The sequence below is a fragment of the Pinus tabuliformis genome, chromosome 4_2, assembly GCF_031772625.1.
Source record: "Pinus tabuliformis cultivar Carrire ecotype Pingquan chromosome 4_2, CPIR1, whole genome shotgun sequence".
NCBI lineage: Eukaryota > Viridiplantae > Streptophyta > Pinopsida > Pinales > Pinaceae > Pinus > Pinus tabuliformis.
Window position 1 is genome coordinate 344535199 of NC_142304.1, and position 23926 is coordinate 344559124.

At 37.9% G+C, this 23926-nt stretch overlaps 1 protein-coding gene across 1 annotated transcript in view; it reads left to right on the forward strand.

The window, feature by feature from the left end:
* The window catches only part of LOC149169335 (pectin acetylesterase 8-like), a 114770-nt gene extending 93696 nt beyond the window's left edge, over positions 1-21074 (forward strand). Inside the window, exons 2-8 of the mRNA XM_089425158.1 lie at positions 19457-19536; positions 19611-19697; positions 19780-19887; positions 20067-20123; positions 20220-20282; positions 20390-20515; positions 21012-21074. Of these exons, the coding sequence (XP_089281284.1) occupies positions 19457-19536; positions 19611-19697; positions 19780-19887; positions 20067-20123; positions 20220-20282; positions 20390-20515; positions 21012-21074 (584 nt within the window). The remainder of the gene's footprint in view (positions 1-19456; positions 19537-19610; positions 19698-19779; positions 19888-20066; positions 20124-20219; positions 20283-20389; positions 20516-21011) is intronic.
* The last annotated feature ends 2852 nt before the right edge of the window (positions 21075-23926 follow it).

Sequence of the window (23926 nt, forward strand, 5' to 3'; positions counted from 1 at the left end):
GATATCTACTACCATATGCCCCATTAGTTTTTTCCTCCTGCTCATGGATGATCCGAAGTGGTGCTTATCTCTGCAATTCTTACAAACTTTGAAGGATTACTATATTAACTTATGCTTATTCGTCTTGTGCCTGCATGATTCTATCATTATATGCTTTACAACTGCTTGTTTGTCCCTTCAAACTTCTCAATGTGTCTACTAAGTCAAAAGAATGCCCAACACCATGCTGCTCATTTGATCCATGGGGAGAGTCTAAGGAACTATAGTCTACCATCTTGCTAGTCATATTTATTGTTTTCTTCTTGCAAGGTATATCATGTCAACTAAATCAAATCATAAACAAACCAACGTACCTCAGTGTAGTTCACAGAAGGATGTATTTTGTGCAATACCAACTAGATTAGTGCAATATATCTATATCTATATATATATATATATATATATATATATATATATATATATATATATATATATATATATATATATATATATATATATATATATATATATATATATAATCATATCAACATTTATATTGTTATCCAGTCATCAATGCATGACCATACCAACCACATACCATGACCCCATGCATGACAACTACAACCATGTCAATGTATGCATAAAAATATATAAGCACTGACATGCATAACCAATGCACAACTAACATACACTCATGATGATCACATACAACAAAAACACCATCAACTTCCACATGGGGACATCACTGCAATTATGACGACCTCCCTGGATATGCAACAAGCACATAGACCACAAGCATAAGGAACACATATATGCAACTGATATGAATTCATGACCAACACACCACCCATCCAGTCCAAGGGGTGAACCATGCTCTAATACTAATCTGGAACACCCTCCTCCCACATTTACCCTAGTTAACCAATCTATTGGGGTAAACATGTGGTGAGAGGCTACTACGATCTGGGTCAACTCCCCATGTATAGTTAAGGAAGTGGAACCAACAAAAAACAACCAATCTAACCTTCTGCACATGTCATGGAACCTACAAGAGCCAACCAACCCTTCCAGGTGATAAACCTCTGAGACAACTGACACTTCACTTCCCTAGAGTCTCAGTCTCTCCCATGACATGGGAATGCATTTGAGTGGGGCCCTCCATTCACTCTCACAGCAAGGGCATGCAAGCGACTGGGGTCTTTTTCAACTAGTTCAAAGCCATCTACCCCAAATTGTGTTCCACTTTTTCAGGGATAGGTCTCAGGGCACTAAAAAGAACTTCATGGAACTTCCAGAAATGAAAAGAAACATCGAAACAATGATATAAATGAAAATACTTGAACAAGGAATTGACTGGACCCCTACTATCCATGACACGTATTTTGTCAAACATGTCACAAATTTGCATTCTACAGGTCATAAGAACAAGTCTAAGCATAGCGGTCTCATATTTATCTAAGAATCTCTAAGAAACATTGATGCCTTATCACATTAACTACATTATCATCTATTAGGTCATGTATTCATTGTTAATTCATTCACAAATCAAAACATGATAGATCCATACATCATCACTGTGATAAAAGATGCTCATAACCAGCATACAACCGGCATAAATAGCAAGTATATAACAACCATAAAAAACACATATAAACGATTATATTTACCCATCAAATACAAGAGGAAATAAGCTCTTATTAACATATGAAAAATGAAACTAGGTCTAGGACGTCCACGAACCACCCGACCATAGACTAGGCATAACTAGATCTCTCTTTCAGCTAGTCACCCCCGTGCCATATTTCAAGCATGAATGTGGGATCTCATGGAACACATCCAACAAAACCAAACTAGGGTTTCCAAAGTCCAAACCACCTACACCCTCAACTAGCGATTCAACCTCACAGTCAGACATCACTAACCATCACTAGATTGGTCTCTACCTAAGATTTCCATGGCTCCAAAATTTTAGTTGAAACTAGGGCTTCCAAGACCAGTAACTCAACCCACAGCTGTTATCGGGCTTCTTGAGTGCTTTTAAAATCAGGGATTCCAAGACTAGTAACTTAACCCACTAAGGGATTCCAGAGTGTTTTTCCAGGCAAGGCTTCCAAGACTAGTAACTCAACCTAAGTTGTTATAGAGCTTGCAAAGATTTTGTCCAACCCAAGTTGTAACTCAGCCCACAACCAAAGGAACATGACAACCAACTAGAAAACAAAAGGAAAAAAACCCACAACACCATAGTTATCCAAGAAATGGAAAGGCTAAGAAATCCTCCAACAATCCAAACATTCCTCCATGCCATTGACAGATCATAACCAAGAAACCACATGAATATTCCATGCATGCCAAAACTAGCAAGGAAATCATACATGCAACTCGGTACCTTCAAGAAAAACATATTGTAGTAATTGATGCCATGTCCTCTTGCACTTTCTTGCTCTTTCTTTGCCTTCTTGCTCCAAAAATCCAAGTATGCCACACTCCTCCAAGAGTTCTCCAATAAAACTCTAAGTGTCCAAGAGTATGAGAGAGAGAATAGAAAGAGAGCTCCAAAAATGAACTGACAAAAGTCTGTCAACTGATCCTCATAAGCCTTTTTATTTATGAGATCTCTATTTCTTCAATTTTCCCTTATTTTCCTTCATTTTCCTCCTCACATGAAACCTATAACCTTTCACCTTCCTTTTCTCCTAATTTCCATTATTTACATAAACAAAATTCTAATTAATGTCTCATGACTTTCCGAAGTCTTTGCCATTGTCGTTGTTGATTCCATAGCCATTAATTAATCACAAGTGATCCCCATCACTATTTTTGTTTCCCAACATTCAACCTAGAATATGTCTCCCATGACCATGGTGATTATTTTTCCTTTATTAACTTTCGTACATGGAATTTTCACCAAGGTTGTTACAAAACCCCCACCCCCACTCCTTGAGGGAACACCATCCTTAGTGTTCATTGACACCTACAACCAGCAAGACTACTAAAAAGAAAAACATACTACCCATGGAGATTTATAACTTAGCTCATTGTAGTATTTACAATGATAATCATGCTAAAAAGCAAACCAACATGGAAATCATAATGACATGACACCCATACCGCTTATTGGAGCTTTATAACACAGCTCATGGCGGTATTTACATCCATATACATATTGATGAGCCTTATAAAAGGGTAATTATATGGGCTCATTTTACCTACTAACCTGGTCAAATCGACCATTCTCTTAGCTTATTGTATGATTTTTTGATTATACTTATGCTTATAGAGTGAGTTGAGTTAGTTATGATGCCATGTGGTCTAATATGTGTTTAATGTAGATTATTATTGAATTTTGAGGTCAAAGTCAAGGATCCAGTGGACAAATGGCAGGAATAACTCGAAGTGGACAAAGGAGAGGACTTATAGGAGGGAATCCCCCTCATTTATTACTCCTCACTTCGAATTCCCCTTCATTTAGCTCAGAGTACAAGCAGCCAAGTCATGCACTAGAAGGCAGCCGATCAAGTGGAGGATGACTAATGATTATCTCGAGTTTTGGGAGCCAAGACTCCCTGATTTTAAAGAAGTTGTTGGTAGCTTCATTTGTATCAGTAGAGAGGCCTAGGGCCTCACTAGGGTCAGATTTTCATTGGATTTTTGTTGTAGTATTGCTTATGTAAACTCTTCTCAACTTCGAGCTTATTATTTTGACAGTTCATGTAATCTTGTTATTATTTTGGAAATAAACATGGAATCCTTTTTGAGTTAGCACTGAGTTACCTCAGAGGGCTAAAGCTTTTGGGTTAGGGACCTATCTAAGTAGCCAAGCTCCTTTTTACTTGTATTTGTAGGTTTTATTTCAATTGTAGATCAAATTGTTGTTAGATGTATTTCTTGCATGGTTAATAATAGGCTGCTTTTGATGATTCAATAGTTTGCTTCCATTTGTGCATTCTATAGCAGGTTAAGCAGTGATAGAGAAAAGATTCAAAAAGCTAGCAACAGTGCCTTGGCCTCTCTTCCTCCCTTTGGGACCGTGATTTGAGGCAAAGACCCTCGTGCTGCCCAAAAAACACAGATTTTCCTCATTCATAGGATTTCTAGTGTTTGCAGCTTCTTAGTTGGTTCATAGTCTAGTTTAGCTTTGCTTCAGAACTTCTTCATCATGCTTATTTCCTTATTTTCAATAGTATTCTTTCATGCTTTATTTTCCTGCAATGGTTATCAACATTTCCTTTCATAGGTCATAGTTTACTTTATGCAAAAACTCTGTTTTTTAGATATACTTATTTCTTTGCTTGTTTAATCTCATTGGTTACCTGTCAGTTGTTTATGCAACAGATATCTTCTAGTAGTAGGCCAGCCTATCAGCCATTCCATTCTCCATCTGATCCATGCCCTACAGGTCGCCCAAGTCTCCCCTCAATTCTGCCTTAGTTTCCTGCATTTTCCATAGAATTCCTTCTTCTCTCCTTGAGTAGATCCTATCATATTTCTCTCTCCTAATGATTCTTGGTAGACCCTAGGTGCCATAACACTTCATTCCAACCTTCATTCACCTTTTCCACCCACTCTCATACCCTCAAAACCATAAAAACGGCTCTCGGCCTCCTCCTGTAGACCTCCTGTAGATACCCTGTGTCCCCTGTAGATTTTCCTATAGACTTTCTTTTGAAGGCCAAATGTAGGAAAAGCCTCCAGAAGGCCACCTGAGACCTCCTAGGACCCATCCACACCATCCTACATCCTCTCATGTCCCAAAGTTTCCCTTCAACCCCACTTATTCGCTGCCACCTTCACACACAATAAAATACTTGCATGTAAAATTCACATAAAAATACATAGAAATCCAAAAAGATGTTTTTTTCTCATTTACTTCCAGAAATAGCTTGGGTAGATGTTATTTACTTCCTTGAGTAGGTAATGGCATTCATTTCATGGTTTTCATAGTGCTTTCTGCAAAAGTAGGATTAGTTGTTTAGTTAGGGTTTACTAGGTTTTCTTTACATTTCAGTCTCCCTTTCTGCAATTAGAGTAGCCTTTGTAGAGTAATCTCTTCTTTCATCACATATAGAGCTTCTTCTAGAATCCATAGGAGTTGGCTTGAGCTCCTAGTGATCTTGCACCAGTTGACCAAGTGACAACCTATAGTAAGAAATAGTACTTGTGCATATAGCACCGTCGCTTCCAAGTTTGTTACAAACTACCGGGTTGATAAGAGTAAAGTAGGCAGCCAAGGAGTTGCAGCATTATTGCTGCAATACTGGTGATCACCATCTTTTTGGTGCTATTGCCGGGGAAGTGTCAGAGTATTCTGTGATTACTGCTTTCTTCTATTTTCTTCTTGCAACATTCTGCTAATAGTTTATTTCAGCAAAAGTAGAATAGTCATTTCCTTTCTTTCAGTTCTGCAATTTCCATTTCAGCAAAAGTAGATTAGTCACTTCCTTTCCTTCAGTTCTGCATTTCCTTGCTTTCCTCTTCAATTCTACAAATTTCATTGCAGCAAGTTCATTTCAGTTAGTTGCAAATTTTTTTGTTCAATAATTTCAGCTTTGCAGGTACTATCAATGTGGGGAAAAAGAAACAAAATCCAACCAAAAATATTTCCTTCCATGTCTCATAGAAATAGAGATAATTCAGGAAAAAAATTTCCGAACACCCCCACTACTTCACACAGCCAACCATCTCTCTTCTTTGGTGGCTGCGATCAAGAAGAACCTTAGGTGAACAACAAGACATATTTGAAGAACCTATAGGGGAAGAAGAAGAAGAAAAAGTTCCTCTAGAGCCAATGGCTGAAAACAAAATGATGGGGGTAGTACCTCTTCTTCCAATTCATCCATTAAAGGTGAAATTGGAAACAATGCTGGAAGACTTCAAGAGCGAGATGTTGGAGATTCTTGCTATGCAAATGGATACCTTACATATCAAAAGAAAATAAGAGGAGGCAGCCATGGCTTTGGCCATTTTTTTCCCTAGATGCACCAAGAGGCATCCTAGGAATGAATGCCCATTGAACTCTATAGAGGTTTGTTCAATCTATGAAGAAAAGCATTCTACAGATAAGTTCCCTTCCTTGCCCAGACATAAATCTGTATACCAAGGGGCCGAAGGAGCCACTGAACAGATCTATTACATAAACCAAAGGAGGCCGCATGGTCCTAGACCATATCGCAGGGGATGCAAGAGACATCTTAGGCATACTACAACCCCAACCAAGTCACATCCATACCTTCTTGGGGACCCCTTGCTCATCCTTCCTGGTCCACACTTCCTCCTTGGTCCTTCACATCTCCATATCATGCCCAACTAGCCACCCATTCATTTCAACCCTATGGTCAGTCGCAACCTCAGTGGAATGCATCTCATCAGGGGTGGAGGCCCCAATACATCCCTCTTCCCACTCTTCTACCTCCACCACCTGCCCAACCACAACCCCATCCACATCCATCTCAAATATATACCCCCACTCGACTACCTGTACCATCATTTCCAAACCCACACATTGAAGTAGCTCAACCCATTTACAATGTTGAGGTACAACACTTCCAAACAACTCCTCTTGAGCTCAATGGTATTCACCATAGCTCAGGAAGAGTATTGAAAAAAAAAAGAGATTATATTGATATCATTGAAGGACCACATCCAGAAGAAGAAGATTCAAAAGAGAAGATCAAAGAACCATGGGTTGCACTTGATGAAGAGACGACATCAAAATCAGAGATCGAGAGAGCTCCTTCATGGTTACCATCAAATCCTCCATGTATTCAAGAGAAAAATCAACAAAAAGAGGAAGATGTGAATGTCATGGTAGAAGAAGACATGAAAAATGATTTAGATCAGCAAAAGGACCAAGGACACCACAACTATATTGAAATATAGTTCCAGACAGTCACTAAGTTGCAACATCACTCTCTTCCTCAACTATGCTTGATCCTTTCAAAGTCAAATCCTTTGGTCTCTGAAATCCAGGTACATGTCAAAGCATACATTTCAAGCCTCCACATCATTTTGTCTATCATCGTGATGTGCACATGGCTCCATTGGAAATATTCTTATACTTGAAAGTGATTTTTTTTTTCAAGTAGGGTAGGATAGGAGAAAAAAAATGAAAAAAAAAGAGAAAAAATAATAAGGACTCAAGTGAAAACCTCCATGAGGTGCTTGAATCCCATCATTGGGTTGAAAACCTCTTCTGAGGTGGCCCAGTGATGACAAAAAGAAAAGAGAAAAATAATATCCTTGGGTGAAAACCTCCCTTGGAGGTGCCCAGGGCAGGCAATTAGGGTGAAAACCTCTCCGAGGTGCCCTAGTTATTTTCAAAAAAAAAAAAAAAAAGAGAAAAAAAGGAGAATTTTTTGTTTCATTACAGGTTTCTAGGAGGACTACAGGGAGTAGAAGAAGGTGCCAAGGGGACCATGACATTCATACCAGTGCCCATCTCATCTTCTCCACACTTTTCTCCATCATTTTTGGCATTTCTTTCACCCCACTGTGCTTCTTTTTCAAAAACTGTGTTTTCTATAGGAGGCTCTGTGTTTTCTACAGGAGGCTCCTGTAGGAATTACAGAGAGCCAAAAATGGATACAAAAGGCAATTTGAAGGACAGGGAAGCTTCATGAAGAACCTATAAACCCTCCTACAGTCTTCAAACCTCCTTGCCATCATTTCCAAACCTGCATCACACTTCTTCCTGTCCAATAAAAACACAAAAAGAAAATAGTTTTCAGTAAAAGAAAAAAAACCAAAAAATAAGAGAGGAAGCAGCACCATCCACCCATCATTCTCGAGCTTCTACCACTCATTTTCCTTGCTGTCCTAAAAACCTACAGGCTGCTCTGTTTTACTATAGGATACAAAAATACATAGAGCAGAATTTTTTTTTCTCCATAACTTGAAAACCGTGCATCCATTTAAAAACCTGTTTTAGGGGGAGATGTATATGGATGATGGTAACATGCTCAAGCAATTTCAGCGAATTCAAGTGCACGGTTACCAAGAAATTGGCCTCCATCACTTTCAGCCATTTTTGCATTTTCTCAATATCCATGCATCCATTTAAAAAACTGTTTCATGGGGAGATGCATATGGATGATGGTAACATGCCCAAGCAATTTTAGCAAATTCTAGTGCACGGTTTCGAAGAAATTGGCCTCCATAACCTTCTAACAATTTTGGTTTTTCTCGAGATCTGTGCATCCATTGACCAAAATTTTTCTATGGGGAGGTGCATAATGATGATGGAAACATGCCCAGAAATTTTCAGGTCAATCCAGTCTACCGTTTGGGAGATATGGACAAAACAAGTCATTGCCCTGCAAACCCACAGCAGTTGATTCCATAGAAGTCCAGCACCAGAAGCAAGGGACAGCACATCTGAAGGATGAAAAGTCACATGCAACTCAACTCCAGCAAAATAAGAACCTACAAAAACACACAACAACACAGTAGGCATAAAGGAAAATGAAGGCATGTGTAGAGAGAGAGCCACAGCACCTCACAGCAAATGCATTCGGATCTCAGGTAAGTAACTAACTCGCTCCTCTGTTTGCATCTGTGTAATTAGAAGGCATGCAACAACAACGAGATGGTTGAGGTTGAATGAGGGAAAGGTGGCCAGTTAACTTGGCCATCTAGTTGACTCCACTCATTCGAAGATGTCACCCACATGTGCGCACAGTAAACTCAAGAAAGATGTCAAGGATAGGTAGTGGAGGAAGTGTGAACTCCAATGCAATCATGAGAGATGATTACGAGGAAAGGGCCATGATGAAAAAGAAGGTGGGGACCAACAGTCCCAATATGGTCAATGTACACTTTGCCAGCTCACCCTCCATCACTGGAAATATCCATAAAGGGCAACAAGTACTCCTCCTAGAGCACTCTCACCACCTTTTGCTTCATTCTCTCCTCAAAACTTTGCTCCTACAATCTCCTCATGCCCCCACAGCCTTGTAACCATCGTCCTCCATTGATCTCTCCCATATTCCTACTATCGGCGTTGCCTACAAGAGCACCTACAAGAATTCTATAAGAGGGACAATAGTCTCTACAGGAGGACCAATGAGTTGTTTTGAAGGGGGAAAACACGGGTTTTAGCATGGTTTTCAATCTGAGGAGGTAGGTTCCATGCATACCCCCATTAAATATCAAAATATGCAAGTAGTGGTTTAAATTCAAGGGTGAAATAAAGCCTTTAGGTGGAGGAAATACATAAAAAAATTCTTCTTATTTCTTAAAAAAAACACAGTCTCTCTGTTTCTCTGTTTTTCTTCAAAATTGTTGTCCCCATCTCCACATTTGGTTTCTTGCTACAATTTGACAATTTTCTAGGCTAGGCCTGTGTTTTTGCCCTTTTGGAACCCTTCCCCTCCCTCAATATTTGAAATTTCACCTTCCCCTACTTCCTAACATCCCTCCCTACTTCCCAAAATTTTCTCAAGAATTTAGAATCCCCTTATACCCTTCATTTCCCTTAATTTCTACAAATCCCCCGTTCCACACATCGGGATAGGTTTTACACAAATGATGTTTCTGAGAAAGAAAAGATGCATTTGGAAAATGTGAGAGAGGTTTTTTTCCCTCATTGACCAAAAAGAAAAGCCTCTTTCATTTTTTACACAGCTTTCATGGTTTGGGAGAAATGTTGAAAACATCATTGGCCTCAGGAGGATTGATGCACTTCTAGAGTGACCTTGGGAAAATCAAGATGTCTCCTAGCTTGGTTGGCCAAATGACTTGGTTGATGAGTGAAATGATAACTAGACATAATGAGATTTCCAATGAGCTATCATGAGTTCAATTTGGAGTTGAGGAAGACCTTCAAAAGTTGACTGCAATAGCACTCTGCATTTAGGCAGCCTCATTTTGCACATTTTGACCAGTCTTGGGAGATTTGACTTTTGACAGGGCAAATGACCTTCAAATTGGAAAATTCAAGATTTTATGGAAAGTAGACTCGATAATATTTCCAACAAGCTATCACATGCCCAATTTGGACATCAGGAAGGCCTTAAAACGTGTCTTTCAAAAAGGCACTACGCACCTGGAAGGCACTACACACCTGGCAAGGTTTTCCTTTGTTAATTTGCACTGGCGCTACGCACTTGGCAGGCGCTATGCACCTGGTATCCAAGCCCCAAAACACTCCAAAATCACTCAATTTTCTTCAAATCTCTCAAGTTACCTCTTGGCAAGTAATTAAATCAATCCATATTGTTGAAAAGGGTTTTGCATCAATCTTTGGTGACTCTTTTACTCATGAGGTCAAACCCTAGTTTTCACTAAACTATCTCATAACTTTTAAAGTTCCCTCATCCATTTGTTGTTCCCTAAACCCCATTCCCTTATATAAATTCTCCAAACATCATTCCCTCATATATTCTCCCTAAATCCCACTTTCACATACCAATTTCCCAAACCCTACACTATCCCAAACCCTACTCACTCCCCTTATTCCCTAAATCCCCAAACCCTTCACTCCCTAAATCCCATTCATACTCCAATTCACCCTCACCTACTCATCCTAAAATCTCTTCATACTCTTCTTTCATCCATCCACCCTATCTCATCATTCACCACAAGTGTTCACAAACAATGAAAAAGACCAGGTGACTAGGCAGCGAAGAGGCAAGGTTAGAAGACAAAAGGCAAAGGAAATTGAGAATCCTAAGGAGATTTGTTTTGAGAAGTAAACCTGCACTTGGAGAGGTTACTTGAGAAGGCAAACAAAGAGAATAAAATGCTTCGTCACTTAGCCTATCACTACCTAACCCGGAACAAGATTTGTAATGCAAGGACAAAGAGGCTAAAAGCCAAGCTAAAAAGAGCTTTGAGGAGAAAAAAAGAGAAAGATAAGCTCAAAATCATGGTTGAAGCATCATTGGCTCATCAAAGCACTTAACAAGGATCACTCATGCCAAATTTCAAGAAATTTGGAGCAATTTTTGTCATTTTTTAAATTTTTAATGCAAAAAAATAGGTTTTTTCAGTGGTGGTGCTACGCTTTTGTTGGGGGCATCCATTTGAAAAACGGTTTGCATTTTTGGAATCAGCATGAAAAAATATGCATGCTTAGGAATGGCTGAGATTTTTGGACAAGTTCTGGGTCTCCAAAAGGGCAAAAAACACTCAAAAAGTGCCCTCTCTGCCCCTTTTTTGCCACACAGGAAGCATTCTTGGGAGATTCCATTTTTGAAGGGGAAAATGGACTCCAAATATAAAAATTCAAGTTGTTCCAGAAAGTAGACTCACCAAGCTTTCCAACGAACTATCCTGCACCTGATTTGGACTTCAAGAAGCCTTCCAAAATTGGCCTGGAAAAAGTGTTATGCATAGGATCAGTGGCGCTGCGCATAGGAGAAATTTTGCCAATTTTGCCTGTTTGTTCATAATTACACCCAGTTTAGCTGTCAGTTGAATTTCTCTTCTCTATTTGGTAAATTAATGATGTAATATGATGTGATATGATGTACTATTATGTAAATATGATGAAAATTGACTTGAGGGGGTAGATACATCAGTTAGAATTGGTTGGAGGACGAATGAATCAGTTTCCATAATTTTAGAGGCAAGTTGTTCCACTGCCTATTTTGTAGTTCCTAGTTAAGATGTTGTTGAAACAGCTCCTTGACTCATGGATTCAACCCCTGATGGCTAGCATAGGTGGTTTGATGCCTATATCTTGTACTTGCTTAGTCATTTGTCAAGGTTGGACTCTTGTGGATGCATTGAGCTACTTTGTACATCACTTCTGCAGTTTGGCAAGGAAAAGAACCAGGGTTTTGCAGCATTTTGTGGGATTCTTGTGGTAATGTGAATTAGCATTGTTTTCTCCTCTATTATTTAGTTTATCTTATGTGTATATGTGCCATCATCTATCTTTTTCTGCATAACTAAATGAATCAAGATTAAAGGGTGGAATCCATTAGTGTTTCAGTGCTCTGCCTTGGGGTTTATTTAGTTTTAAATGTTTTCTGTTGTTTGAAGGAAACTCATGAAAATTGCATGCCCTCTCCAACTCCTCACTAGTCTTTAGACTCACCATCACATTCATTTCAAAGTGCTAAAACACTTGCCTACCTTGCCCCACAGAAACCTCTGCAAATCTGAGTTGATTTCCCGAACCCAAAGCTGCCTTCCTCATCTGATCCAGCAACCAACCATTAAAATCAATCAAAATCCTCTGAACATATACCTAGCCTAAAATTAGTATTCATATCAGTCATCTCAAGCATTGCTTGCCATATTTTCTTTGAGATTGACAAGGAGAGAGCCCTCTCCCAACTTGGTAGGGCTAGCTACTAGGTTAAGCGTGGTTTGATGTTACCCTAGACCTGCCTTTCTCAGCCTAAGGTCAATCTAGGCTCTAACACTAGGCATGCTGGAAGGTAGAAGAGAAGAAGAAGAGCAGGAGCAGTGGGAAGAAGTAGACAGGAAGGAAGGATTCTATGACAAGGAATAGGAGACCACATCAGAAGCATGAGATGCTAGGGAGGCCACCATGGCCATAAAAGATGAGGAGATGGACTAAGTTTCTCAGAGGATGAGCAACACTTTCAGTAGGGGGGTGATGATGAGCCTCATAAATGGGTAATTATATGGGCTCATTTTACCTCCTAACCTAGTCAAATCGACAATTTTCTTAGCTTATTGTATGATTTTCTGATTATATTTATGCTTATAAAGTGAGTTGAGTTAGTTATGATTCCATGTGTTCTAATATGTATTTAATGCAGATTATTATTGAATTTTGAGGTCAAAGTCAAGGATCCAGTGGAAACATGGTAGCAATAACTTGAAGTGGACAAAGGAGAGGACTTATAGGAAGGAATCCCCCTCATTTATTACTCCTCACTTCAAATTCCCCTTCATTCAGCTCGAAGTACAAGCAGCCAAGTCATGCACTAGAAGGCAGCAGAGCAAGTGGAGGATGACTGATGATTATCTCGAGCTTTGGGAGCCAAGCCTCCCTAATTTTAAGGAAGTTGTTGGTAGCTTCATTTGTATAAATAGAGAGGCCTAGGGCTTCACTAGGGTTGGATTTTTGTTGGATTTTTGCTGCAGTATTTCTTATGTAAACTCTTCTCAACTTTGAGCTTATTATTTTGACAGTTCATGTAATCTTGTTATTATTTTGGAAATAAAGATAGAATCCTTTTTGAGTTAGCACTGAGTTACCTCAGAGGGCTGAAGCTCTTGGGTTAGGGCCCAATCCAAGTAGCCAAGCTCCTCTTTACTTGTATTTGTAGGTTTTATTTCAATTGTAGATCATATTGTTGTTAGATGTATTTCTTGCATGGTTAAGAATAGGCTGCTTTTGATGATTCAATAGTTTTCTTCCATTTGTGCATTCTATAGCAGGTTAAGTAGTGATAGAGAAAAGATTCAAAAGGCTAGCAACAGTGCCTTGGCCTCTCTTCATCCCTTTGGGACCATGATTTGATGCAAAGACCCTCTTGCTGCCCCAAAAACATAGATTTTCCTCATTCATAGGCTTTCTAGTGTTTGCAACTTCTTAGTTGGTTCATAGTCTAGTTTAGCTTTGCTTCAGAACTTCTTCATCATGCTCATTTCCTTATTTTCAATAGTCTTCTTTCATGCTTTATTTTCCTGCAATGGTTATCAACATTTCCTTTCATAGATCATAGTTTACTTGATGCAAAAACTCTGTTTTTTAGATATACTTATTTCCTTGCTTGTTTAATCTCATTGGTTGCCTGTCAGTTGTTTATGCAGCAGATATCTTCTAGCAACAATCCAGCTTATCAACCATTCCATTCTCCATCTAATCCATGCCCTACAGGTCGCCCAAGTCTCCCCTCAATTCTGCCTTAGTTTCCTTCATTTTCCATAGAATTCCTTCTTCTCTCCTTGAGTAGATCCTATCATATTTCTCTTTCCTAATGATTCTTGGTAGACCCTATGTGCCCTAACACTTCATTCCAACCTTCATTCACCTTTTCCACCCACTCTCATACCCTCAAAACCATGAAAACGGCTCTCAGCCTCCTCCTATAGACATCCTGTAGATCCCCTGTGTCTTCCTGTAGATTTTCCTGTAGGCTTTCTTTTGAAGGCTGAATGTGGGAAAATCCTCCAGAATTCCACCTAAGACCTCCTAGGACCCAACACCATCCTACATCCTCTCATGTCCCAAATTCACCCTTCAACCCCACTTATTCACTACCACCTTCACACACAATAAAATACATGCATGTAAAATTCACATAAAAATACAAAGAAATCCAAAAAGACGTTTTTTTCTCATTTACTTCCAGAACTAGCTTGAGTAGATGTTGTTTACTTCCTTGATTAGGTAATGGCATTCATTTCATGGTTTTCATAGTTCTTTTTGCAAAAGTAGGATTAGTTGGTTAGTTAGGGTTTACTAGGTTTGCTTTACATTTCAGTCTCCCTTTCTGTAATTAGAGTAGCCTCTGTAGAGTAATATCTTATTTCATCACATATAGAGCTTCTTCTGGAATCCATAGAATTTGGCTTGAGCTCCTAGTGATCTTGCGTCAGCTGACCAAGTGACAACTTGCAGTAATAACTAGTTCTTGTGCATATAGCACCTTCGCTTCCAAGTTTGTTACGAACTACTGGGTTGATAAGAGTAAAGTAGGCAACCCAGGAGTTGCAGCATTATTGCTGCAATACTGGTGCTCACCACATATAAAAAAACATCATACCAAATCATATACCAAAATTGTTGCTCAACCAGCGAATAGAGAAGGATACATATCCCACATCTAATCTTCCATGTCCCATGTAGCTTTATTGGGCCCAAAGTGCTTCCACTTCACTTTAACCTACTCGATTGCTCAGTTCCAAAGCATGAGCATCTTTCTCTGCAAAATGCACGTAGGTTTTGGCTAGAATTCTCCTTCTAGCTCCACCTGCAATATAGACCAGTTAATCACATGATCAACATCTTTAACATACTTCTTAAGAAATGACACATTGAAAACATCATGGAATTTCACTTTCATAGGCAGTGTAAGTCGATAGGTTGCTAGTCCAATAATCTCAAGAATCTTGAAAGGTCCATAAAACCGAGGTGCCAACTTGGCACATGATACAATCCTCAAGGATCTCTTCTTGTGCTTGAGACGTAAGTACACTTGTTCCCCAACATGAAACTCCTTAAACAACCAGTTTTGATATGCATAACGCTTTTGTATATCTTGTGTTGCCTTTAGATTCTTCTTGATTGCCTACATTTCCTAATCCATTTCTGCCAACATGGCTACTCCAATCAACACCCTATTCACTGGATCACTCTAACGGATGGGAGTATTACAACTCCGTCCATACAATGCCTCAAATGGCCTCGTCTTCAAAGATTCTTGATACCCATTTTTGTAACCGAAATCAACCAGTGGAAGATACTCTTCCCACTTTCATTGCTAATGCATGACATACATCATCAACTTGTCCTCCAATATCCTATTGACCCTCTCTATATTTCCATATGTCTGTGGATGATAACCTATGCTAAAAGCCAACTATGTACCCAAACCTACAAACAACTCTTTTGAGAACCTAGAAGTGAACTTGGAATCCCTATCTAATACAATCTTCTTTGGTACATCGTACAACCTCATTATATCTTTGATGAATACCTATGCTACATTATTATCTTAATATGTAGACATCACTGGAAGGAAGTGCACTATCTTATTCAACATGTCCACAACAAACATGATAGAATCATGCTATCTAGATTTCCTTAGAAAACCTATAATGAATTCCATGGAAACGACCTCCCACTTCCACTTTGGAAGTAGAATAGGCAGAAGTGATCCACTTGGATGCTTAAACTCTAATTTTACCTGTTGAAAATCCAAGCATATAGCCACAAACTTTGCCACCTCTTTCTTCAATTTCAGCCAATAGTAGAACTTATTCATCGCTATCAATGTCTTTTGATATCCTGGGTTACCTAAATATGGCTCAACATGAAATTCCCTCAAGATAAGCTTCTTGAGCTCACTTTTGTCTGGCACATATATCCTGTCCCTAAATATGACCAAGCCATCTACTATGAGATGATAGTCTACATCCTGTATATCTATACCTTGTTGTAACCCGTACATAAGCTCCCTATACTTATCATCCTAATAACCTGACCGCAAGATCTGATCTTGTAAATATGTCCCATAAGAACTCATAACTTCTATGTGATTTACTTGTATCTGCCTGCTAAGAGCATCTGCAACCCTGTTCTATTTACCTTTAATGTACCTGATCTCAAGGTTAAACTCATTGCTCATGGCAAAACATCTAGCTTTCCTGGCATTCAAATTCGAATGGTCAAATAAATACCTCAATCCACTGTAATCACTCATCAAGATGAATCGTCGACCAAGAAGATAGTGCCTCCACATCTTCAAAGCATGGATGATCACTACGAATGCAAGATCATGTGGTGGATAATTCTTCTCATGCTCATTCAATTCCCTTGATTCATAGCATACTACATGCCCTTCCTTCATAAGGACTCCTCCAAGTCTTCTTTTGCAAGCATTTGTAGATACCACAAAAAACATTTCCAGATCTGCAATCTTTAACACTGGAGCATTTGTCAACAATTAATTTAACTGTTCAAAACTTATTTCACATTCCTTTGTCCATTCAAATTTATTACCTTTCCTTTTCAATGATGTAATATGATAAGCAATGCGAGAGAACTTCCTGATGAACTTCCTGTAGTAACCTGCTAACCCCATGAATGATCTTACCTCATCCACATTCCTAGGAGCTGCCCATTCCATGATAGCCCTTATCTTCTTCTATGCCTTCCTTAGAGACCATGTGTCCCAAGTAATTCACTTCTATCTAAAAGAAACTACATTTACTTAGCTTAGCATGCAACCGATGCTCTCTCAACAATCTCAATATTGTTGCTAAATGCTCAACATGTTCTTCCTCATTTTTATAATATACCAATAAATCATCAATGAACACAATAACAAACTTGTCTAGATAAGGACATAACACACTATTCATCAAGCACATAAAGATAGCTAGAGAATTAGTCAAACCAAATGGAACTACAAAAAACTCATAATTCCCATACCTGGTCTAGAAAGTAGTCTTGTAGATGTCCTCTTCCTTAATGCGTATGTGATCATATCCTAATCTCAGATCAATCTTCGATAACACTAATACTTCCTTTAGCTGATCAAACAATTCATCAATCCTCGACAATGGATACCTATTCTTGATGAACACCTTGCTCAAATGCTTGTAATCAATGCATAATCTGAGAGTACTGTCCTTTTTCTTCACAAACAACATTGGTGCACCCCAAGGCAAACAATTAGCCTAATGTATCCCTTTTCAAGAATTTACTTCAATTTCAACTTCAACTCCCCTGACTCCAATGTGCTCATCCTGTAAGGTGCCTTCGATGCTAGTGCTACTGCTGGTACCAACTCGATAGAAAAATCTACTTCCCTGTGAGGCGGAAATTCTGAAATCTCTGTTGGAAACACATCCTCAAACTGTTGTAGAACTAGGTATCTTCTCAAGACATCCACATCCTCAACTTCATTACCTTTGTCACTAGAAATATGCACTGCAAATAACACACACCCTTTCTTGTGACTACACTTCACCTTCATAGCTATAACCATTATTACTTATGTCAACTTCTTCTAATGCTATAAGACTCTTTGTTCTCCATTGTCATCCAGGAACTCAATGGATTTGTCATAACAATCCACTTTAGTTCTATTAAGATACAACCATTCCATGCCCAACAACATGCTATGAATAACTCAAAGAACACCTCAAAGTTTTCATTTTATTGTCGAACAACATTTATGGTGTGTTTGCAGTGCATCATTTTCCAATATTTTCGGCATAAAACATTATGATAAAATAGGACCTCTCGATAATCACAGGGATTCTCTTTGGATCCACTTGGTGCAATTGGATCATAACACACCAGTAAAAAATATAGGCTCTTCACTATACGATTTTTGTCACCACCATTCCTTGAATATTTGTCTATATTAATAGCATGGCTTTATCTATTCTTGGTGTAATTGTTGCACTACATTTCTTTTCACAATTGCAGATTGTTCCATTATGTTGATCTATCGGTTCTTTTGTTGGGTTCATTCTATTAGCCAGTGTTTTATAACTCTGGAAGATTCGCAACATTTTCCATTTTCGATAGAAGATCATTACATTGGATTTATCATTAGTCCTTTATATCCAAATCGATACACTTATGTGTGGAAAGCAGATGAAATATTTTTAAATTCAGTTTGAAAAGAATAGCATACACGTTCCACCTCTGAAATTGATACCAATGCATACTAGCACAATGATTTTTTGTTCATATCATTCTGATACCCAATGAGATGAAATGGTCATTCGCATGTTGTTTGTTTTGCTATCAGCATGTGATTCAAGAATAATGTTGGCTTCTTTCTTACAATTAAATTGTCATAACTATATAAATTATGGTAATTCCTTCATGTTCAAACACTGTTTCTATTAGATTTCTTAGTTTCACTCTGGCCGTTGCCTAAATTTTAACCAAAGAAGACTGATTTTCGCCATCAATATTGCATCAAAGGCATCGAGATGATTAAAAATATAGATAACGATCTCTCTAGGGATGTATCATAAATATGTCATTATGTTCCCTTTCCTATTAACGTATTGGCTCGTCATTATGTAGTCTCGACATTTCGGTTATCCTTTTTTCTTATGCTAGACTGTGAAAATGAAAAATAAGTGTATTGGCAATACATGTCATTTCTTCACTTTCATTCGCTCGCACATGCTTTGTCTTCGACACGTTCTTCATTGCATATAACAATTTCGTTTTCCTCAATTTCATATTAGCTTTGAGCACAACATTTGATCAATTAATTAGTTCTGTGCCACTAGGCTACTGCATATCAATGTCTATTCCAAAGAATGGAGGTGTAAATATAACTTTATTCTACAAAGAAGAAATTAATTACGCCGTAAGGCGTTCCCTTTGAAATCACCTATCCTACCTGCCTCTGTGTCATAATCTGTACCATTAGATATTTTGTTAGACGATTGAGTTAAGATATTCCGTCCATTTGAATTGCATGACAGTTGCGCTGGTGAGTCAAGCGTGTCCGTTTCAACTGCTTTGACAGGTGGAACTTATGCGCTCGGGCTTGTTGCATGTACTCAGTGTGCTTGAGATGGGCAATTTTTCAGCAAGAAAACAAGGCATTCGAGACTACCTTGTTTGTATCTGTAGGCTGTCTCCAGGGTGGAGGATGGTGTAGCGACAAAGCGTCCTGCTCGGAGCGAGCTCGCTCTGCATTAGGTTCTTCTCTATACATGGGGAAATCAATAGCATTTACAGGCATTTTAAATGATGTTCAATCAAAAATCCGGGTATTTCAAGTCTAGACTCTGAAGCCATGTGACGTTACATTGTCTTTTCAAAGGACTCATAGAGAAAACTGTTGAACAGATTTCTATGGATGGAACCGCGTTATGGTTAGATACTGTGATGGGTCTTCATTTACTGGAGATGTGGAGGAGGTAGAACCGGTATGTATCATGTATTTCAATTCTTGTAATCCCATATCAATTGAAACTTTTGTATCTAATGACCAGCATTTCAGGGCAGCAAACTTCAGTTGAGAGGGCAAAGAATATGGCAAGTTGTAATAGAAGATCTTTTGACACAGGGAATGGATAAAGCTGAACAGGTACGCCCTACTCACTGGCTGCTCAGCGGGTGGCCTGGCTACATTTATTCATTGCAATGATTTTCGTGATCTTCTTCCACAGATTGTATTGATAAGGTGGAAAAATGAAATAGAATTTTATACTGCAGGCCCTACTCACTGGCTGCTCAGCGGATTTAGGATTTTCTACAATGAAGTAGTCACATTTCATGTATATATCTCGGCTCTTTTTTATTTACATATCCTAAGCTAATTAAAATTTTGGCTTTTTTTCTTCATATCTATTTTTTAATTCTTGGGCTTTTGTTTTCCATGATATCTATTTTGCATCGTCATGGTTTTTTTATTTTGCATTCTCATGGTTTTATGGAATATGATATTGTATTTCAGGGGTCTTTAAAACACTTGCCAGCTGCTTGCATATCAAAAATGGATCCTGCAAGTTTGGTAGTATGACGTTCAGGCAGTTATTTTCATTCGAAATTACTTATAAGAGTTGTTCCTAACGTTGACGATATATACTGGCAGTGTTTCTTTCCCTAGTATATATTAGAGTTGATCAAAACGCCACTTTTTGTTGTAAACTCTGCATATGATACAACACAGGTAAATAAAATCTCTGGAGAATTTCTCACTATTTTATTTTATTCTGCACCATATAACAATGGGATGCGATATCATATCTTCTATGGCTGGCAATTTGTTTTCTACAGGTTGCAAATATTTGGGTGCCTGTTTCAGCAGATCCCAGCGATAGTTGGGAGAATTGCAAGATGAATATCACTACCTGCGCTCCATGGCAATTGAAAATAATGGAAGGTTATTCTTTGAATGAATATGTATTTTTTTTGGAAGGTTACTCCTTGAATGAATATTTGATTTTTTATTATATATTTTTAGGATAATATTATAAGTGTTGAATGTATATTAATAGTAGATTTAGAAAATATTTTAGAGTTTGATAATCTAGAAAGTTCAAACAATTATTTAATTTACCTTCATTCCAAAATATTCCCAAAATCTATAATAAACATAAAAATAAATTTTCATAACAATAATAACTAATCACAACATAACTAACCTATAACAGGATTGAGAAACGATATGATATGTGCATTAACACCTGAGTCTGGCTCATGCAACAAAGGGTTGTTTATCGATTCCTGCTATGCACACTGTCAAACAAACGTACAGGATCTGTGGCACACATTCAAGTTCTCCAAATTAAATTCAAAGGTGCCCCGTTATCTGCCATTTTCCAAATAATGTTCCAAAGATTTTTCTCTTGAAGGTTCAAGTTGATATACATGTGTATATGTTTTTGTTTTGTGACAGGCCATTGCAGAAGCTGTTGGTGATTGGTTTTTCAATCGCACTGTTGTCAAGTATATTGCTTGAGACGGTCCCCACCCTTGTGGTTCCACTTCCAACAACTTTCATCTTTAGAGTTTATTTATTTACCATTACCTGATAATGCAGAGCATTATCTTTACTATCATTTATCTGCACTTCTCTTTAACAGTTCAATTTAAGTTATCGTTTTAATAGCAACTTGGAACTTCTCTTTAACCGTTCAATTTAAGCTATCGTTTTAATAGCAACTTGGAAGTGTCTTCTTCATAGACAAAGAAAAACCTGTTAAAATAGAAATATTGATTTTGACCTATGTTTTTAATTACGTCGTAAGGCGTTCCCTTTGAAATCAACTATCCTACCTGCCTCTGTGTCATAATCTGTACCATTAAATATTTTGAATTGCATGACGATTGCGCTGGTGAGTCAAGCGTGTCTGTTTCAACTGCTCTGGTAGTTACTCTGGCAGGTGGAACTTATGCGCTCGGGCTTGTTGCATGTACTCAGTGTGCTTGAGATGGGCAATTTTTCAGCAAGAAAACAAGGCATTCGAGACTACCTTGTTTGTATCTATAGGTTGTCTCCATGTTGGAGGGAAATTTATAATCTTTCCCGAGGTGGATGTCCTCTCCCGCGATCCTGATGCTCTCCAGTTCCCTCTGATTGTGTAGTCAGGCAGTACAGATAGGAAATCCATCTCTCTGGTTCAGTGATTGACTACTTGACTTCGAGGCCCGTAGATTTCAGAGCTCTTGTCTAATGATGCTATGCTATCGTAATACGATGTGAATGTTAAGAAATCCAGACTGTGCAAAGAAACCCTGAATGAACAAGCCATAGAAAATCCGCACCACTATTCTTTCCTGTCGGACCGCTTAGTGGGGTTACGTTATTTAGTTTGAAGAAAAATCAGTTGTGGATGAATAGAATTTTGTGCTTTTTTAATTTTTAATTTCACTAGAATTTTGTGCTTTTTCAACTTTTAATTTGGCTGGACTGACTTTTTTAATATAAATTCCAGGACAAGTTTTCACAAATTTAGCCTTTTTCTGCATCAACCCAGCAGCTTACTCTCTAAATTCCTGGCTTTTTTTGCTTTGTGATGGTTGTTTTTGACTATTTTGTTTTATTTATACAAAATATATTTGTTGCTGGATATTTATTTTAGATTATTGGACAATATTTAATTACTTGAAAAAGAGGAGGCCACCAAGAGGCACTGCTGGGGTAATAGGCAAGAGCCCGCTGCAAAATGCATCGAGGCGGGGAAGGCGGACGATGCCAAAGCAGTTCCGTTTCAGGTGCTGTGGCGCCCTTCATTAGAGTGGAAAGATTTTTTACCCCGTGGGAATAGAACCTGCGATGTCGACTCGAAGGCCGGTGAGTGGAACTTAAAGGGGAAAGAGCGTGAGGAAGAGCGATTCTCGTCGGATGCGAGTACGGAGGGAGATAGAATGTTTGGATCTGAATTTACCGTTGGAGATGGTGCCACTGTGATGACATTGGGTTGTTTTGAAAAAATAGATTTAATCAGACATCATAGCCTCTAATCTTCTTGTAAACTCTATCATTAAAAACATAATAAAAATTCATTTTTTGTATAATGTTTCCTACATGTATAATTACATTAAATTGCTAATATCAATTTAGTTTTGTTAACATGGATTATTATCTTTAATTGTGAGTAAAGTGTCGATTCCTTCCTGCAGAATGCCGATATTTGCATGTCTAAACGTGTTCAGGTGGAGGCCAATTGAAAATAAGTAAATTAACAATGGTTTCTCAAGTTGCAAAGTATACGAACAGAAAATTTGTGACTCTTATACTCTTATGAGAAAATTATATGAATATTCTTATATAAAGATAAGATGGATATAGATCTTTATCTAGATTTTTTTTAAATGTTAAATTTTTTTTGATATATTTAAAAATTAAGATAACATGATATACTTTCAGGATGTTAGTGATTTGTTCTATTTCTTATTTTACGTAATATTAGTGGTTTGTTTTATTTTTTAGCATTATTTATATAGCTGCATAACATGTTATCATGTTGGACAACATGTTATCATGTTATTTTGATTGGAAAATTGATTTTCAAACATATATATTGAGTTTTCATCTAAAATCATTTATTTTTTGGGTTATTCTTCGATGTTGTTTAGTCAACATCAATCAAAATTCAATTTGGAAAAAGTTAAAAGTAATTGCTAATTACAACATAAGGTGTTTCTCTCTTAAACAAACTCCCCTCAGTGCACACCTGTCATCATTCATTTTTAGGGTTATTCTTTGATGTTGTTTAGTCAACATCAGTCAACATCAATCAACATTCATTTTAGAAAAAGTTAAAAGTAATTGCTAATTATACCATAAGGTGTTTCTCTCTTAAACAAACTCCCCTCGGTGCACACTTGTCATCGCTCTTTCCTTTTTGATCCAAACTCCCCTCAGTGCACACCTGTCGTCATTCATTTTTAGGGTTATTCTTTGATGTTATTTAGTCAACATCAGTCAACATCAATCAACATTCATTTTAGAAAAAGTTAAAATTAATTGCTAATTACACCATAAGGTGTTTCTCTCTTAAACAAACTCCCCTCGGTGCACACTTGTCATCGCTCTTTCCTTTTTGATCCATCGTTAGACGACTGTTTCATATTTTACTTCATTTTTTAATTATTGCCTTATTTGGTTTATGCATGTTTCTTTTTGGTGGAGGATTTAAGATATTCTCTGGAACAAGGCATTTTTTTGAGCGAATTTTTTATAACAAACTGTAGGTGACAACAGTTTACTGATGTTATATTATACAAGAAATTTGATCTTTTGCATGATTCTTTTTGGTGGGTTTTGGTTGGCGGAGGATTTAAGATACAATCTCTGGAACAAGGCAT